Genomic DNA, 20515 nt, shown 5'->3' with positions numbered 1-20515 from the left:
GTATCATCATCATCGGGTTATTCTTGCTGACTGACGTCCTGAGCCGAAGCTTTTGACACACACAGACACACACACACACACACACACACACACACACACACTCACACACACACACACACACAGACAAAAAAAAAACAACAACGCACCACCAAAGAATTATCCGCGTGGGACGGAAATCGTAAGAAAACAAACAAATGATTAAAATTTCAAGAAAACTGGGTGATTTATTCAAGAGTCAGAGCTTCACTATTTGTTAAGTCAATAATGGATTGATCCGTCTCTGGCCCTTACGCAAGCAGTTTCGTCGTTCGGTTGCGTCACATCAGATTTATCCGGAACACTTCATGTTGACTTCCCTGCTTTTTTTTTCATTTCTGCCAACGTAAGCGACCTAGCAAAATTGCGTGATGAAGCTAAACATTGCTGTTTCTGATTGTAGCGCTACCGCCAATACCGTCAGCATTTCCCCTTACACTTCTCCGCACGCAGTAAAAACAAATCTTGTCATTTAGATTTTGTTCATTATTTTCAGAAGCTATTTTCGAAGTATAGGATGTGAAAAGATAGCACACTGCTATTGCTTCACACCGGAATTCTTGTTGTTCCATTCACACCACTACCCCCTCCCCCGATCCCCCCCCCCCCCTCCAGTCTCTATGTGCAATCGGACATCATCTTTTGTGCCACTTATATTTGCCTTACACAGTCAAAATGAGAGACTGGACCTGACGAAAGTACAGAAAGTAGTAATACTCATAGACAAAGTCAAAGTAAAACTATGTTCTACTACGAAAATGGTGAAAAAAATATAAAGTAAAATAAAGCTATCGACTTTCGATAATGGTATTCCGATATCGATATATCGTGGCAAATAAATCGCCGATATATATAGCGCTTAGTTGAAAAATTTTCGATATATCGACATTCTGTCAACAGTCCTCTGTTATCCGTATCGTAGCAGAGGTGAGACTGCATGAAACACAGAAAATCTCCTCTCCTCCGAGAGTGCACCACGCTTGATGTGCAATGGTCTTACAGTGGGACGATAAGTGTAATTAACTGCGTGAAGTCTCCTTGTACGCCGCAACGTGAATAAAGAGCACGAAATGAACACGTACTAAGAGCTAGGAATACTTCAGATATTTCTCATTTATTATCCCCGTCACAGTTGCACATTTTAATTAGATTATATTATCATCTTCAGATATAATCAGTAGCGTCAGCAACCCGTCTTGTCTAGTCAGAACCAAATATCTGAGTACTGTGTCTTGCAATTGCAATCAATGTTTTAAAACACTGACCGCGGTGGCAAAACACTGTACTCTGATATGTTGTTCTGCATGGACAAAAATGGTGCTAACGCAATTACTTGGATCTGAAGGTGATCCTGAGTGATCGAAACATACACTCCTGGAAATGGAAAAAAGAACACATTGACACCGGTGTGTCAGACCCACCATACTTGCTCCGGACACTGCGAGAGGGCTGTACAAGCAATGATCACACGCACGGCACAGCGGACACACCAGGAACCGCGGTGTTGGCCGTCGAATGGCGCTAGCTGCGCAGCATTTGTGCACCGCCGCCGTCAGTGTCAGCCAGTTTGCCGTGGCATACGGAGCTCCATCGCAGTCTTTAACACTGGTAGCATGCCGCGACAGCGTGGACGTGAACCGTATGTGCAGTTGACGGACTTTGAGCGAGGGCGTATAGTGGGCATGCGGGAGGCCGGATGGACGTACCGCCGAATTGCTCAACACGTGGGGCGTGAGGTCTCCACAGTACATCGATGTTGTCGCCAGTGGTCGGCGGAAGGTGCACGTGCCCGTCGACCTGGGACCGGACCGCAGCGACGCACGGATGCACGCCAAGACCGTAGGATCCTACGCAGTGCCGTAGGGGACCGCACCGCCACTTCCCAGCAAATTAGGGACACTGTTGCTCCTGGGGTATCGGCGAGGACCATTCGCAACCGTCTCCATGAAGCTGGGCTACGGTCCCGCACACCGTTAGGCCGTCTTCCGCTCACGCCCCAACATCGTGCAGCCCGCCTCCAGTGGTGTAGCGACAGGCGTGAATGGAGGGACGAATGGAGACGTGTCGTCTTCAGCGATGAGAGTCGCTTCTGCCTTGGTGCCAATGATGGTCGTATGCGTGTTTGGCGCCGTGCAGGTGAGCGCCACAATCAGGACTGCATACGACCGAGGCACACAGGGCCTACACCCGGCATCATGGTGTGGGGAGCTATCTCCTACACTGGCCGTACACCACTGGTGATCGTCGAGGGGACACTGAATAGTGCACGGTACATCCAAACCGTCATCGAACCCATCGTTCTACCATTCCTAGACCGGCAAGGGAACGTGCTGTTCCAACAGGACAATACACGTCCGCATGTATCCCGTGCCACCCAACGTGCTCTAGAAGGTGTAAGTCAACTACCCTGGCCAGCAAGATCTCCGGATCTGTCCCCCATTGAGCATGTTTGGGACTGGATGAAGCGTCGTCTCACGCGGTCTGCACGTCCAGCACGAACGCTGGTCCAACTGAGGCGCCAGGTGGAAATGGCATGGCAAGCCGTTCCACAGGACTACATCCAGCATCTCTACGATCGTCTCCATGGGAGAATAGCAGCCTGCATTGCTGCGAAAGGTGGATATACACTGTACTAGTGCCGACATTGTGCATGCTCTGTTGCCTGTGTCTATGTGCCTGTGGTTCTGTCAGTGTGATCATGTGATGTATCTGACCCCAGGAATGTGTCAATAAAGTTTCCCCTTCCTGGGACAATGAATTCACGGTGTTCTTATTTCAATTTCCAGGAGTGTATAATCCAATTAGAAATGTGCAACGCAGACGGAATAGTAAATTATAAATATCTTAAATATTAGTATAGTTGCTGAAACTCTCAAGGTGAATATGTCAGTTATAGTCAATGCTAGGAATATTTTTCGGCAGTCAACAAAACGGACGCGATATGCTTAATGAGAGCTTTGGTTCAAAATGGTTCAAATGGCTCTGAGCACTATGGGACTCAACTGCTGAGGTCATTAGTCCCCTAGAACTTAGAACTAGTTAACACATTCATGCCCGAGGCAGGATTCGAACCTGCGACCGTAGCGGTCACGCAGTTCCAGACTGACGCGCCTAGAACCGCACGGCCACACCGGCCGGCCACTTCTTAACTCAGTTGCCTCTTTGCTAACTGTTCAGCTGTTAGAAATGAAGCAGCAGCTCGTTACTTACAAACTTTCACGAGCCTCGTTTCATTTCTTTGGCAAAAATAGTACAAATCAAAGAATTTTGTGACGGTATGGTATATTACTTGATGAATTTGAACGGGACATACAAACCGCGACTATCCAAACTACCCGGATGAACAATACTTCTTTCATATCGTGCTGATACTTGGCTTACGTCAGTGCTAAAAAGGCACCAGCTTAAAAAAACTGAACCAGTGCTAGGCAGAGACAGTTTACGCTTTTACCGTCTCTGTTATCTCAGCCATTTGCTACTTTCGGACGCTCTCAAAACGAAACTGTAGAGAGATAACTGCAACCACAATTACTTAATAAGGAAACTAAAATGAAATGTGCTCATACAAGTCTCACTTATTCGCAATGAACGAAAGTTTTAAAATTTTTATGCATAGCTGAAGCAGCAACCGTAGGATAAAGTCTTCGTGAAGAAAGAATAAACAGCCAGTGATTTGCAAAATGGAAGTCTTATTGAAACTCCTTGGTCATGGCTCAACGTTTATGAAAATGCCTTCTTCAGACTGAAACTAGTGACGACTGGGTTACAAGTAGCGGAGGTACGTTGAAATATAGTCGAATGGCGTTGATACAATATAAAATATCATCTCCGTTATATTAAAACATGGTAGTCGTCTTTGAACAGTACTTCACCAAAGTACAGCTGATGCACTAGCATTATTTGTCCGTTGGTGAAGTACTGCTCAGAGGCGACCACCGTTTTTTAAAACAACGGAGGTGAAATTTTATATTTTACGACCGCCATTCGGCTGTATTTCGGTGTTCCTCCGCTACTTGTGTTAGCAGATATCTCCTTTCTATGTTAAATAATTTTAATTAGATGAAAACCTAATGTAGGTGTTCGACGAAGGACTTCCTGATGAACAGAAAACGATTTGAAAAAAAAATTGGGAAACCAAAGCTTTCGCCGGCCGAAGTGGCCGTGCGGTTAAAGGCGCTGCAGTCTGGAACCGCAAGACCGCTACGGTCGCATGTTCGAATCCTGCTTCGGGCATGGATGTTTGTGATGTCCTTAGGTTAGTTAGGTTTAAGTAGTTCTAAGTTCAAGGGGACTGATGACCACAGGTGTTGAGTCCCATAGTGCTCAGAGCCATTTGAACCATTTTAGTTAAGAAGTGGGCATATTTCCTTTGAAGTTAAGAGATGTGGAAGACACTCATAAACGACAACTACAGCTGAAAGCACTGACAAAATAGAAGTATGGCAAATATCTGTCGTTAATTAAAGATATATAGAACGCTGGATATCGTAGGCACTTCAGAAACTTAGGTACAATACATTTTAAGTAAGGAATTATCTACGTGAATGTTCGCACTGTTTTAAAGAGAAAATAAATTTCGCAGATTCAAAACTAAGGATAAGAAGTGTGTCCACCACTTCACGTTAGAAACGAAACTACAGTCAAACGGTTGGTAGGAATTCGCTAAGCGTACACCATCACTCTGTTTCATTCGTCGCGCTGGTTAGGGCAAGAATTTACTGAAACTGGAAGCGGTATATTTTAGTGATTACCATACAGGGGTTTAACAGTCGGAGAATATGAATACTAAACATCTGATATGGACCAACTGGAACTTAAGAATAGATAAATACAGGCATGACATACAAAAGCAAAACAAATAAATTCCATTAGGTCAAGGTACTGTGATGTGGTTTCGGCCATGAGGAAACTTAAGGATTTTCGGTACTAATAATAAGAACCGATGTATGTGCGTGAGTAGATATTTACAAACAGAGATCTGTACAGATAAAGCGGGGCCAAAACAAAAGAGGACTCATGTCATACAAACAACATACAGACGATTCACTCGTTTATGGTAAATACAGAATACAGAATAGTAAATTATTGTTATCAAAACTAACGTACTGATCATCCAGTTGCTCAGTAGTTCAAAGGAGGTACTGAAACGGTTCACTGTAACCTTCGATACGCAACTTAGCGTGTCTCGACATCATGTTTCAGTAAACTTTTGCCAATTAATTCGGTGTGATTTCAACCTTTCCACTGCATGCGTGTTGTTACTGTAGATTTTACCCTTTAGATTACTTCAGAAGCAAAAATCACAAGTAGACAGATAGGGCGATCTGAAAGGCGATAAACCTCCTGAAACTGTACGTTCTTCTCCTAAAGCTTCATGGACGTACGACTCTGTAAACCGTGAAGTATGCGCCATAGCGCCATATTGCTGGAAAAATGCATACTCTCATTCTTCGTCCGTTAGCTGCGGCCTGAACGGTTGCAACAGTTCCATTGCATGGATTTCAGAATTTACGGTGTTATTAAAGAAAATGGGCCCCACAATTCGTTGGCCAGAAAATGCAAACCGCAAAGCGTTCCCTGGGATTGTCTGTTGACCAATATTCGCTGAAGTGAAACCAGTAATTATTCGCAATAGTGACGTCGTTGTGCGTAATCTGTAGGTTGTAATGGTTGCATGACTCTTATTTTGTATGCTCGCACATGTCACACTTCAACATGTTCTGGCCTCACTTTCGTTTGATATTTAGCTAGGTGGATGGACTTCTTACCACACTCTTTTGTACACGTTCAATATTTTCGGCGGACAAACTTTCTTTACACAGCTACGTTTGGCATTAGCGACTAAGCATGTTTCTCTAAATTTAGAGAACAATATCTGTACAACACAATAAACACGCTTTGTTCGATTGAAAAACATGTCCTGCAGAATTGTATTTACAAGAAGCTTGAAACTGACCACTGGCAATGCAGCTCTCATCACTACATCGCCACTCGACGTCACCTGACATCACGTGACATCACGTGACACCGTTCGAGCGCCGAGCGCCGCCTTAGCGTTAAGAAATAACAACACACTGACAGCTTCAATCATCACGCTCAGTATATCACTGGATCTCTTTTATCTTGGCCGCCCCGTATTGGTCGACCACAATATTACTGAACCTGGGAATGTGGGTGCTTCGATTGGCTTATTGTGAGTTTTACCATCATACTTTACAGGCACATGCTGAATCTCTTAATACTATTTGCACAATTGTCTTGAAATTATTCACAGTATGATGCGTTACTTATTTACTATAACGTCACTGCAGGTTTCTGACAATGGCCGCGGGAGGGCAACTGCAACAATATCGTGGTAAGGTAGTGCATGCTGAAGGAATTTTGGCAATGTGGCACTGCACCATAGCAGTGACTTGGCAACATGGTCACAGAAATGAGGCTGAGCAGGGAAACCCTCCACTGTAGTGGGGTCGGTTGCTGCTGTTAAGTGGCTGACGAGAAGAACACGGCAAGTGCCATAAACCGATTTCCCAGCAGCTTCGCGCACTGGAAGAGGAGTTAAAATGAGCCAGTAAGTGTCTCGGCTTATCCGTAGATATTCGACCGTTTCTGAGGAAACGACGGTCAAAGTTTTCGAGGTACTTAATGTGCCATTTAACGGATAAATTATACAGCAGAAGTGCTGGCGCTGTAGCTAGCGCCGCGGCTTCATATTTCAGCGCCCCGTGTTCGAAACTTGCTTATTGTTCTTATTTATTTTATTATTCAGGTGTTACAATTATTTTAAAAATCTCACATTTTTATATTTCATTTTTGTATAAATTCTTGTATTTTATTCCTATGCTTATTCTTCAGGAAGATTTGGCGCATTTTCTTGGATGACACCGATTGTAGAAACATTCGAAACAGAATTTCCGAACACCACGAGTATCGCGAGAAGGCGCGTATGCCACAGTGTCATTTATTCGTATGAATTTCACTCGGGAAACTGGAAATTTGGAAATTTATGGTAAGGTTTTTGGGACCAAACTTACACACTACTCAGTCTAACTTATACTAACTCACTCTAAGGGCAACACACACACACCCATGCCAAAGGGAGGACTCGAACCTCCGACGGGGGCAGCTGCGCGAACCGTGGCAAAGCGCCCTAAACCGTTCGGCTACCCCGCGCGGCACACTCGGGAAAGATACAACGTTAACACTGCTGAAGATTTCAGTCGTCGGCAGTAATTTCACGGCAAACAACGCATAACCAACCACTTTAATGCAAACATGCTTACATCTGAGTCTAAATGAAGATACACTAATGGAATTTCACTATAAAGAATTCCAAATTATTGTCTCATTAATTTATTGTTTTTATTTTTTTTAAATTCATTCAGCAGACATACAGTTACGAAACGAATAAGGACAACATTATTTCAATATACATTGGAAAATATCAGTGTAGTAATCTTCTACGAACATGGGTAGATAAATGAAAAACAGAGCACTTGCTCTGAAGAATTTATCCTTTAAATGGCACATAAAGTACCTCGGAAACTTTGATCGTCGTTTTCTCAGAAACAGTCGAAAATCTACGGATAAGCCAAGACACGTCTTAGCTTATTTTGACCCGTCTTCAACTGAGTGAAGTTTCTTGGAAATCGGGTTATGGCACTTGTCCTGTTCTCCATGTGAGTCCCAATCCGATCCACTGATGTAAATGTGTGGCGCACGCTGTGTTACAATAATTAGTGGCTGTTGGTTCACAGCAGTGGCGGCTCGTGAGAATACATTCTAGGTGTTCACAAATTTGTTCACAAATTTTTGTAGATTCAGATAAATTTGAGAGTGTGAAATTAACAGCATCTGATGTATAACAAGCTTATCATCAAGTTTATACGACTAGAGCAAATATCAATAATAATAATAATAATAATAACATAAATAAAAATAATAAAAGCAATAACAAAATAACGTGTAAGTTTTCGCAACTCTCCACTCGCATTTTTGTGTAAGTGGAAGTTTTTGTGCTTTTCCAGTTTTTTCAGACAACTGTACAAAATCCCTAACAGATGCAGCAGTTCACGAATTTATTTCCGGGCTGAAAATAAGATTTTCTTACGCTGCACTCACACAACGGCTTGTGCTAACAGCACACTTCCTCGTTAATTGTTCGGTTGAAGTCATGCTTATTTCATTTCGTCATTCTCTCAATCAAGGATATGTTCTTGGAGGCCCTGCTTCCTTTGCAGCTAACTTTTCTGCTAACCTACTTTACTGTTCCCTGAGTGAGATTTTCTCTCTGCAGTGGTGTGTGCGCTGACATCAAATTTCCTTGCAGGTTGTAGCTGTGTGTCTGACTGAGACTCTAACTGGGAGCCTTCGCCTTTCGTGGACAAGTGCGCTACCCAAGCACCACTCACGGCCCGTCCTCGTAGATTTTCTTTTCCGTTAGCATCTACAATACATTCAACATAGTTCATGTTTACACTGCACACGAAAGGCGATTCTCGCACAGTAAACAACCAACTCAAAAAAAAAAAAAAAAAAATGCCGTTTCTGAAAATGATTAAACTCAAGTAGTAATGTTTACCAAAATGGCCATTTGACTCGAATACAAATGAGACGCCGAGATCCATAAGGGCCTAAAGCACACTGTCATCGATCCCACATTTATGGGAGTATCCGAGAAATCAGTGATACAGCTTATCGTGAATTTTCGTACATACAATGTGGACCTACAGTACGGATGAACCTGACTCACCGTAAGATCAACAGATTTCAGAAGCTGAATAAATGCTACAATCTCACAGTCGACGGTGATGTGCTTCAAGCCCTTATGATTCTAAGCGCCTCAAATGGATTACTGTATGATAAATTTCGTAACTTAATATACTGTAACTCATTCAGAAAACCTAAAAATAGATTTACTGTCAGTAGAACTGTAACATATACTGACGTCCGATCCAATTTTACTACAGTATATAGTGAATGAATTATCATACCTGAGGAGTGTGCTGTCATGTTGCAGGATTTACGCCGAGCGAACGGAGATAAAGTCTGCCACAGTGTGCTAACACTGGGTGACACCGACATGAACTTCTGGTTGAGTAGCAAGAGCTAGCTGTGTACATCGTGAACCATGCACGTTGATCATTATATGCGTATGTATTTGGCCCTTAAGGCAATTACGTCACGCGAGTTGCTCATGCGCAAAAGCTACTTGAAACGTGCGCAACTGAAGGTTCACGGAATCTAGGGGAGCAGTAGTACGCTAGATTTTCATGCCATATGTTTCACATTGCAGCATCTGTGTTACGTATAACGTCATTCAAAGAAAAATAACGAATAAATCCACAAGTTGTCGAAAGTTAGGGTGTTTACATGCTCTTGTGCTCTTCCATAGCAGCCGCCACTGGTTCACAGTGAACGGCATCACATGTACAACGTATTTTACAGACAGTAATTTACGAGCGACGCGACCCATTACTCCATTAACGCTGACGTCGGCGGTGCCACTCATGCCATAGGAGATTCCATCCACTCCTTACCTGTGTCGCTTTCTGAACTGAGCAGTATAGCAGGAACATCTACATTGCCTACTTTATCTAATACCATTCCTTCCTAACGAGAAATTTACGGCAGGTAAATGGTCTGACAGCAATGTAAGGGTTATGAAAATTGTACGTGAGGGTATGGAGTACCTTCCAAAATGGTACTAGAATATTGCAGTCTCCTCACTGAAAACTTCTTGGACAATGAGTATCGATATGAGACAAAACTATATCGAATTTCTAAATGAATTTTAGAGATAAAAAAGTGATTGTTTCTCTGTCATATTGAAAGATATTCACCATGTCTGTGTAAACATAGATCGATTTATGGGCACTTTAAATTGTGGGAAATACGGAAGCGTCCGATCCCGCCCGTCTGCTTTGACCCATGAGGTCACAAATATGGTGGAAACGACCATAAACCACAATTTCAATATGGCGCATATAAAGTCGTTACGTACAGATTATGAAGACGAAAATACATCGAAAAATACACACACACACGTTCCACAAAAAGCCTAATGACACTAACGGGACAAGCGCGGGAAATAGGGTTTTTTTTGGGTGGGGACAAACTAAATATAAACAAATTTAGACACCCACCCCCATACAAAACCACGCAAAACGATGAAAAAAACCGACATCACAAAACTCCCCAATTTCCACTAAACACAATATCATCCGGAATCGGACACTTCGCTTGACCTATATAGCTCAACAGCAGCTCCCGATCCCATAAATTAGGACCTAACACTTCCCTTGACCTCTATAGCTCAAAAACATCTCCCGATACCAATATCAACATTCACAGCCACACATTGGGATCGAACACTTCCCTTGACCTGAAATCCTTACGACACCTCCACATACAGCCGTCCCTGGTCCGAGACACCGGAACTTTAAGCAAGCCTCATTTCTTCACGACATACTGCACACTTCACGACTTCATCCAAAAATCCGAATAGTTGAAGAAACACAACAGCCTTACGTCACGGGTCAAAGCCGACGGGTGGGATCGGACGCATCGGCCGACCCACATTGTGGACTTCAGCTCGAAAGGAGTAGCCACCATAAAACTGGTGCAAATGCTGATATAGTAAAAATATTTTCATTCACTTCTCGCTGTTCTGTTAAGATTTTCTTTCGATACTGTTCTTTGGCTTACCGTAATGTTTTCCTTGCATTATTTGGGTCTTCTGTGTGACAATGTGATACTACTAATGTTGCTTGTTTCCCTGGCAGAGACTGCAGTCGCCAATCCACATCGCGGCCGAGCAGGGCTACACGGAGATCTGCAAGCTGCTGCTGGCCGCGGGCGCCAACATCGACCAGCGAGAGCAGGTATGTGGCGTGGCGCCGCGGTTCTCTCCGACTTTGGCTCTCAGCACACACCACACATTTCCTCGTGTTCATTCCTCATCTCCACCAGAGAGGATCCACGTTGACGACTTGAACAAAATTTGCCATTTGGAATGGACCTCACGAAGTTATTGAATCTTCCTGGCAGATTGACACTGTGTGCCGGACGGAAAGTCTAACTCACCATCTTTGCTTCGGCAGGTCAGATGATAGTGCCCGCGAAAAGCAAAGTCCCTGAGTTCGAGTCTTGATAGGGCACACAATTTTAATCTGCCAGGAAGGTTCACAGACGTTCTCCTGCGAAACTTGCAGGCCAAGCATTCCAGGAAGAAAGCATATTGGGGAGACCTAGCTTAACCAAAGCCCGGGGAATACTTTCAGAATGAAATTTCCACTCTGCAGCGGAATGTGCGCTGATATGAAACTTCCTGACAGTTTAGTTCTTCTTCTCACTTACTGTATGACGCAAAGTATCATTCGCCGGCCGGTGTGGCGCTTCAGTCTGGAACCGCGTGACCGCTACGGTCGCAGGAGCGATCCTGCCTCGGGCATGGATGTAGGTGATGTCCTTAGGTTAGTTAGGTTTAAGTAGTTCTAAGTTCTAGGGGACTGATGACCACAGATGTTAAGTCCTATAGTGCTCAGAGCCATTTGAACCAAAGTATCATTCATTTCTTGATGCACTGAGAACAAGGATCTTGTGTTTCATCATCCACGTGGTCATCAACTTGAGTTTAGCTGGTAAGCTTTTCTTCCTACAGGTCTCCGAGGATATATCTAGTATGTACGTAACTAAGGTGATGAGCGGATCTGGGAAGCGTATATACTTATTCCTAGATCAGGAAGCAAAGGTGAGGATGTCGGCGTTCCTCTCTATCACCTCGTGGCCTTACGAAGAAGTGATCGGCCATCGTAGATTTTTCGAGTTTCGCTGATCGTCTATGATACTATAGTTAAATTCTTTTATCTTGGCGGTTCGCGCATGCCCGCCCAGACGCGGGAGATTGCTGCGTTGCCAGTTGTACGAGCCAAGAGAAGCAGCGCCATAGTATAGTTCGCAGACTTACGTTTAGGGGGGGAGCGCGCAGTTTATGAAGTAAAGCCACCACGGCTGCATTAACCCTTTCGCTGCTACAGAGACGTGCTCTCCGCATTCCGCGATGTGCGCGATTTTGTCATAATTGCACTGCTCGCCTACGCAGACACATGCTGTTTCGACTGTTTTGACACACATTATCATTCGATTTCACAAAAACTATTTGGCCCAAAAATTCGATTTTTACACATCTTCTTGACTGATACCTTCCCCCCCATGAATGACTTAATTTTGTTTCGAAGTTCAACGCAGTTATTGTGCAGCATTAGATGTAGTAAACCATTGCACGAAATTTTGAAGAGTTTACAGAGGTAAAAGTCCATACTTTCCGTATGGTCGATTTTAGTTACCACTAGAAATTTCATGAAAATTACATTCAAACGAATAAAATTCATGAAGTAAGACACTTCGATATTGTTTTTAAATAAAGAAAATATTAAGCACCAAACAAGGTTTGAACTCAGAACCTTCCACTTAGCAGCCATACACGTCAACCATTACACTAACGCAGCTTGTCATTTAATATGCTTCCCAGAAGACTTTAAAATATCATGCAAAATACCGACAAACACTGTTGTTATGATTATGAATTACTCACGTTTCGTCGAAGTACAATAGGAAATAAACAATTACCGCTGTTCTTTATTGCGAAAAAGCGGTTAGTGAGAATGATACAAACACCTTTCCTTGCTATCGCCTGAATTAGGAGGCTCATTGCTTCTTTGGTTTAATTAATTAATAGAATATGAAGCAATTGGTATAAAGAATGCTTTTTTCCAAACTTTCTATAAAAGAAAGTCTGCTATCAAGACACTGCTTTTATTCAATTACTTTATTTATGACTGAACGTTTCTAAACCTGAAGACACTCGTCCGTGCTCTGCACTGCAGTCGAGCTATGGCAACGTCGTTCTCTGTTCATTGGCTGACTGTGTTTTTTGACGTCAGATGCGCAGAACGAACCTAAACTCGACCGCCGTAATAAATGACGCGCACTTTAGTATCCATCAGATGTGTCATTAACGGTATGACAATAAAGAAATTTCCCAACTGGGACGAAGCCAACAAACAGCATGATGTCTGAAACCAGATTGTCGTAAACAGTCCTGCCGAGAACATGAGGAGCGGGGAGAAGTAATCTTGTTTTTGAGGTTTTTAAGGATTCTGATGATCTTTGAGAAAATTTTATTTATCAAAAATCTGTTTCTTCTCGCTGCTCTCACTATTTTACAAATGCAGGTTCAAATGTAGGCCAGTTTTATTGTTTCGACAATCCATTCAGGTGGCTGACAGCCGATCAAGCTGCTCTCGCAGACCTTTCCAGCGTGAACGGAGTCTATATTTAAGTGCGAGCAACTTCAGTACTTTGATGCGCTGTCAGGGATAGAGGCATAAGTACAGCTTGTTACCCGAGGATGTAAAATTGTGAGCGGTTTCCGGTTTTACGCATGACCTACCCCGTTTTCTATCCACAAAGGTCAACTGCCGATGCGTTTACTTTTTCCACTCCGTGCGGTAAAGGAGTCGGAAACTTCTACCGTTATCTTCGCGTAATCTCACCTTGATACTCTGTCTACTTATGTACCAGATGACCTAAATTCTCTTTCATTCCTAGAAGCAATGACAACATCACAGATCTGATGATACACATTTCTAACTGACTCAGTTTTAATAAATATATATCGTTTACCATTAAATTATTCAAAATCTTCAAAACTCCCTCAGAGAATCTCTTAAACAGTTACGAACTACGAAAAAGATATATAAATTATATTACAGTCCATACCTGTTACTGCTTTCGAACGTAATAGTTAATCTGCGTCACAAAGAGCGGGTACACATTGTGGCATGTTCCAGAGCGCAAATATCGAGCAATCCAAAATTTACCTTACTTATCGTCACTGTCTTTCTCTACCTCCACTTAGAAAATATATCACAGCCGTAGGTAGTGGTTAGGGTGTCACAAATTCCTTGTTAAGGACATACTGCCCGCGTGGTATTTCCCAGCGGCTGTTAAAACTATGTTCCATGCGGCGTTGTATTCCAGAGAAATCGAACATCAACCGCCGTCAGCTCTCCTCTGCAACGCACACATTGAAGGGGTTTAGATTTATGACTCATGTTGTAAGGCTAATGAGATTTTTCACGGAATCCCTAAAAGCAACGAATTCAGTACAGTGTTCGGAGCGTGATCTCTAACAACGTTCACATCTGTTGTACGACCGCGCTTAATGAAGTGTCAGCTAATTTCTGATCAAACTGCAGCGTACAATTAGTACATGAAGAAATTCCTGTGAATATCAAAAACGAGAGCAGCACAGTGACCCATACGCGGACATCTCAGAGACGTCTGGTGTTAAGCCATGAGTTGCAACAACGGTCAGATCAATAATTAAGGAAGAGAATATTAGATGTGTATCAACAAAATTCCTTTTTTATTCCAGGTATGTTCAAGACGACAGACTGACTGGACTGTATAGTAGACAATGAAACATGGTACCATTAAATAGATTATCCATCGAATCATTTATTGTAGAATGGAAAGAATGGGTAGAAATGACCTCGAGATGCATCAGTTTCAGTTCTAGAGAAACGGGGTATCACGCGAGGCAATATTACTCATATGACTTATCATAGAAGACAGGTTGAGGGAAGGCAAATCTAAATTTGTAGGAATTGTTGATGTAGAAAACTCTTTTAGCAGTGTACCAGTCGGCAAACATGCTTGCTTCGATATTATTGAAGGAGATGTAAAATATATGGAGCGAAAGGCTATATACAATCTGGTACAGAAACTGTTGTATTTACCAATGAAGTCTGGCGTCCCACATAAAGGTAGCGGGAAGAGAACGTCTTACCATAGACCAGTAACTGCTGTATTTAGATGGCGTGTATACATGCTTGCAACTACATTCATCAAGGCGCAAAATAAACTATCAAGCAAATAAGATTGAAAAAGTCCTCATTAATATATTGTTGTGGTCTTCAGTCCAGATACTGGTTTGATTCAGCTCTCCACGCTACTCCATCCTGTGGAAGCTTCTTCATCTCCCAGTACCTCCTGCAACCTACATCCTTCTGAATCTGCTTGGTGTATTCATCTCTTGGTCTCTCTCTACGATTTTTACCCTCCATGCTTCCCTCCAGTACTAAATTTGTGATCCCTCAATGTCTCAGAACATGTCCTACCAACCGATCCCTTCTTCTAGTCAAGTTGTGCCACAAACTCCTCTTCTCCCCAATTCTATTCAGTACCTCCTCATTAGTTATGTGATTACATGTCTAATCTTCAGCATTCTTCTGTAGCACCACATTTCGAAAGCTTCTATTCTCTTCTTGTCTAAACTATTTATCGTCCATGTTTCGCTTCCATACATGGCTACACTCCATACAAATACTTTCAGAAACGACTTCCTGACAATTAAAGCTATACCTGATGTTAACAAATTTCTCTTCTTTAGGAACGCTTTATTTGCCATTGCCAGTCTACATTTTATATCCTCTCTACTTCAATCATCATCAGTTATTTTGCTCCCCAAGTAGCAAAACTCATCTACTACTTTAAGTTTCTCATTTCCTAAACTAATTCCCTCAGCATTACCCGATTTCATTCGACTACATTCCATTATCCCCGTTTTGCTTTTGTTGATGTTCATCTTATATCCTCCTTTCAAGACACTGTCCATTCCGTTCAACTACTCTTCCATGTCCTTTCCTGTCTCTGACAGAGTTAAAATGTCACCGTCAAACCTCAAAGTTTTTAATTCTTCTCCATAGATTTTAATTCCTACTCCGAATTTGTCTATTGTTTCCTTTACTGCTTGCTCAGTATACGGATTGAATAACATCGAGGGGAGGCTACAACACTGTCTCACTCCCTTCCCAACAACTGCTTCCCTTTCATACCCCTCGACTCTTATAAATGCCATCTGGTTTCTGTACAAAATTGTAAATAGCCTTTCGCTCCCTGTATTTGACTCCTGCCACCTTCAGAATTTGCAGTCAACATTGTCAAAAGCTTTCTCTAAGTCTACAAATGCGAGAAACGTAGGTTTGCTTTTCTTAATCTATTTTCTAAGATAAGTCGTAGGGTCAGTATTGCCTCACGTGTTCCAACATTTCTGCGGAATCCAAACTGATCCACCCCGAGGTTGACTTCTACCACTTTTTCCGTTCGTCTGTAAAGAATTCGTGTTAGTATTTTGCAGTCGTGACTTATTAAACTGATAGTTCGGTAATTTTCACATCTGTCAACACCTGCTTTCTTTGGGATTGGAATTATTATATTCTTGAAGTCTGAGGGTATTTCGCCTGTCTCATACATCTTGCTCACCAGATGGTAGAGTTTTGTCAGGGCTGGCTCTCCCTAGGCTATCAGTAGTTCAAATGGAACGTTGTCTACCCATGGGGCCTTGTTTCGACTTAGGTATTTCAGTGCTCTGTCAAACTCTTCACGCAGTATCATATCTCCCATTTCATCTTCATCTACGTCCTCTTACATTTCCATAATGTTGTCCTCAAGTACATCGCCCTTGTATAGACCCTCTATATATTCCTTCCACATTTCTGCTTTCCCTTCATTGCTTAGAACTGGGTTTCCATCTGAGATCTTGATATTCATGCAAGTGGTTCTCTTTTCGCCAAAGGTGTCTTTAATTTTACTGTAGGGAGCATCTATCTTACCCCTAGTGATCTATGCCTCTACGTCCTAACATTTGCCCTCTGTCCATCCCTGCTTAGCCATTTTGCACTCCCTGTCGATCTAATTTTTGAGACGTTTGTGTTCCTTTTTGCAAAAATGGCTCTGAGCACTATGGGACTTAACTTCTGAGGTCATCAGTCCCCTAGAACTTAGAACTGCTTAAACCTAATTAACCTAAGGACATCACACACATCCACGTCCGAGGCAGGACGTAGCTACGACCGTAGCGGTCGCGCGGTTCCAGACTGTAGCGCCTAGAACCACTCGGCCACCCCGGCCGGCTACCTTTTTGCCTGCTTCATTTACTGCACTTTTATATTTTCTCTTTTCATCAATTAAATTCAGTATTTCTTTTGTTATCCAAGGATTTCTACTAGCCCTCGTCTTCTTTCAGTTTATCCAGGTCCCATCTCCTTAAATTTCCAACCTTTTTGCATTTTCTTCAGTTTTAATCCACAGTTCATAACCAGTAGATTGTGGTCAGAGACCACATCTGCCGCCTTAAATCTCTTACAATTTAATACCTGGTTCCTAAATCTCTATCTTACCTAATCTATCTGAAACTTTCCAGTATCTGCAGGTCTCTTCCATGTGTACAAACTTTTTCCATGGTTCTTGAACTAAGTGTTAGCTATGATTAAGTTATGCTCTGTACAAAATTCTACGAGGCGGCTTCCTCTTTCATTTCTTACCCCCGTTCCATATTCACCTACTACATTTCCTTCTCATCCTTTTGCTATTATCGAATTCCAGTCACCCATGACTATTACATTTTCGTCTCCCTTCACAATCTAAATAATTTCTTTCATCTCATCATACATTTCAGCAATCTCTTCATCATCTGCGGAGCTAGTTGGCATATAAACTTGTACTACTGTGTTGGGCGTGGGCTTCGTGCCTATCTTTGCTATAAGAATGCATTCATTATGCTGTTTGTAGTAGCTTACCCGCGCTCCTATTTTTTATTCACTACTAAACGTACTCCTGAATTAATCCTTTTTGATTTTGTATTTATAACCCTGCAATCATCTGACCTGAATTCTTGTTAATCCTGCCACAGAACTTCACTAATTCCCACTATATGTAGCTTTAACGTACCCTTTTCTCTTTTTAAATTTTCTAACCTACTGGCCCGAATATGACATTCCACGCTCCGATCCGTAGAACGCCAGTTTTCTTTCTCCTGATAACAACGTCCTCCTGAGTAGTCCCCGCCTGGAGATCCGAATGGGGGACTATTTTACTTCCGGAACATTTTACCCAAGAGTACGCCATCATCATTTAACCAGACAGTAAAGCTGCATGCCCTCGGGGTAAATTACGGCTGTAGTTTCCCCTTGCTTTTAGCTGTTCGCACTGCCAGCACAGCAAGCCCGTTTAAGTTAGTGTTACAAGGCCAGATCAGTCAATCATCCAGACTGTTGCCCCTGCAACTACTGAAAAGGCCGCTGCCCCTCTTCAGGAACTACACGTTTGTCTGGCCTCCCAACAGATACCGCTCCGTTGTGGTTGCACCTACGGACGGATATCTGTATTGCTGTGGCACGCAAGTCTCCCAACCAACGGCAAGGTCCATGGTTCATTGGGGAAAGCTCATTAATAATGAAAAGTCGTTTATTAAAATAATTATATTAACACTCATCTTCAGCTTGACGGTAAGAGGTGACATTGAACTAAGAGTACTGCACACTTGTGCAACCGAACTCTGTGACCGTTGGCTACTAATCTGCAATTGTTAAGTCTGGACTACTTTTGGAGACAATTTATAGTTCTGGCTCGAATAATGATTAACACTTCGACACTCGATGTTGACTATGCGATGATCACTCGTTGATAGCAGATGAACTATAAGCTGTGCCACTGATGGATGAGTGTTAGGCCACTAATGATCTGCCACAACTGCGACTAATAGCCGAGTGAATCTGTGGGCCTGCGTTTACTCACGAACAGTGGAAGAATCTCCATTTGCAAACTATTTTGCCGTATGAAGAAAGTAGCCCCTAGTAGTCAGTGCTCTCTGTGGTGGCAGACGTAACTATCGGCGGATAGAGCGGACTGTTTGTAGGTCTCATGGCGCAAGGATAATCAGGTTACTGCTACGTGCGCCAACGTATGTGGCGACTGCTCCTAACTACCAGGTGATACGCTTAGACTGCCTCACCTGTGGCGCCCTCTGTAGGTACAGCTGTGTTCCATAACTGACGGCGGCCACAGCAGCAAGCAGACTGCATTTCGAGGAGTCAAGGAACGTAAAAGGAAAACGTTAGTCGTGGAGGGAGTGAGACAAGGTTGCGACAAATCCCACGTTATGCAATTTGTACACTGTGCAAGCAGTAAAACCAAGGAGAAATTATGAATGCATATTAAAATTTAGGGAGAGCCAGAAAAACTTTAAGGATTGATGATAATATTATTCTGTTAGAAACAGTGAAGGAGTTGGAAGAGCAGTTGAACGGAATGGATAACGTTTTGAAATGAGGTTATAAAGTGGGCATCTATACGATTAAAATAAATATAATGAAAATTACGTGAAATAAATCAGCGATTCTGAAGGAAGTAATAACTAAGCGAGTTTTGCTCGTACTTATGCAACAAAGCAAGTGCTAATAGTAGGAGTAGAAATAAAAAAAAATATCTTTTTGGGAAACGATTTGGTTGCTGCTGCCAGACTTCATTATATAGCACAGCATATAAATTTGTTTGCTGAAGGTTTTCATCTGGAGTTTAGCCTTGTGTGAAACATGGATGAAATACATTTCAGACAAAACTGAAATACCTTTCCTTGATTGTGTTCTACAGCTTTGATAAACGTTAGAAAACAAATTACATAATATTGTAAGATGCCGTTCAATTTATTCTTTAATGTGCGACCGGTTTCGGTCAGAACATTTTCCAGCACAAAATCATATACAATGAAATTTCAGGTGAAAAGCATTTTTGAAAATTCTAGTATAAATGGATTTATTTTTCTCTATCGCTCACATTTGAACAAAAGTTGTCGAGTAATTTGACCAAGACCAATTGCACATCAAAGAATAATTTAAACAGCTTGTGGTGTCGTTTAACCTCGTTTCTAAAACTAGAGTAGAACATTTTGCATTGTGGTGCTACAGAAGAATGTTGAAGATTAGACAAACTCTGAACATTAAGAAGTAGTTACTTATAATTAGGAAGATGATGTTTGCGAAGCTGAAGGAGAAACGGACTTAGTCTATGGAGCGTCGACGTAAGTTTCTGGACGAAGGACGAGTTTCTATTGGTCAGATTTCTTAGATTGTTATTAACATGGTAATCTGTATCTGTACAGGTATCATCATCATCAACTTCATCACCATCGTCAGAGAGCTCCAATTCACTAATATCTCCATCAAATAATTCATTTACAAAATCTTCAAATGCCTTTCAATCTGAAAAAAAAATTCTGTGAATGACAAATACTGTTTAGTGTTAATTTATCAAAAGGAGAAAATAAAGTCTGGATCTCGGCTGCGCTATTCCGTCTCTAGAAAAACGGATAAGTACGATATTTATGTCAGACAGTGAACACGGATGATCCACCGCCTCTTCCAGGCCACAATTTGCGTTGAAACCTGTTGAATAGAGCACCAGGTGCACCAAGTACGCGGTAAATAAAAATAGTTGGTAGCGTCACGAGAGAAATGCGAGGGAAGTTTAATAATCCTATTTAAGAGCGGAAATCCTATTTAAGAGCGGAAAGAAGGGTCTTCAAGCGCAAGTCTTGTATCGCTCTTGGCGTATCTTTTAAACAGATATTACGTAC

General features: G+C 42.3%; 1 protein-coding gene across 5 annotated transcripts in view; it reads left to right on the top strand.

The window, feature by feature from the left end:
• The window catches only part of LOC126094678 (ankyrin repeat and death domain-containing protein 1A-like), a 787090-nt gene that overhangs the window by 655492 nt on the left and 111083 nt on the right, over positions 1 to 20515 (top strand). For all 5 annotated transcript variants that reach the window (XM_049909192.1, XM_049909195.1, XM_049909194.1 and 2 more), the window contains exon 10: positions 10821 to 10919. In XM_049909192.1, the coding sequence (XP_049765149.1) occupies positions 10821 to 10919 (99 nt within the window). The remainder of the gene's footprint in view (positions 1 to 10820; positions 10920 to 20515) is intronic.

This window comes from Schistocerca cancellata, chromosome 8 (assembly GCF_023864275.1).
Source record: "Schistocerca cancellata isolate TAMUIC-IGC-003103 chromosome 8, iqSchCanc2.1, whole genome shotgun sequence".
Classification (NCBI taxonomy): Eukaryota; Metazoa; Arthropoda; class Insecta; order Orthoptera; family Acrididae; genus Schistocerca; species Schistocerca cancellata.
The sequence above is the reverse complement of the archived record's forward strand: the minus strand, read 5'-3'. Positions and strand labels throughout refer to the sequence as shown.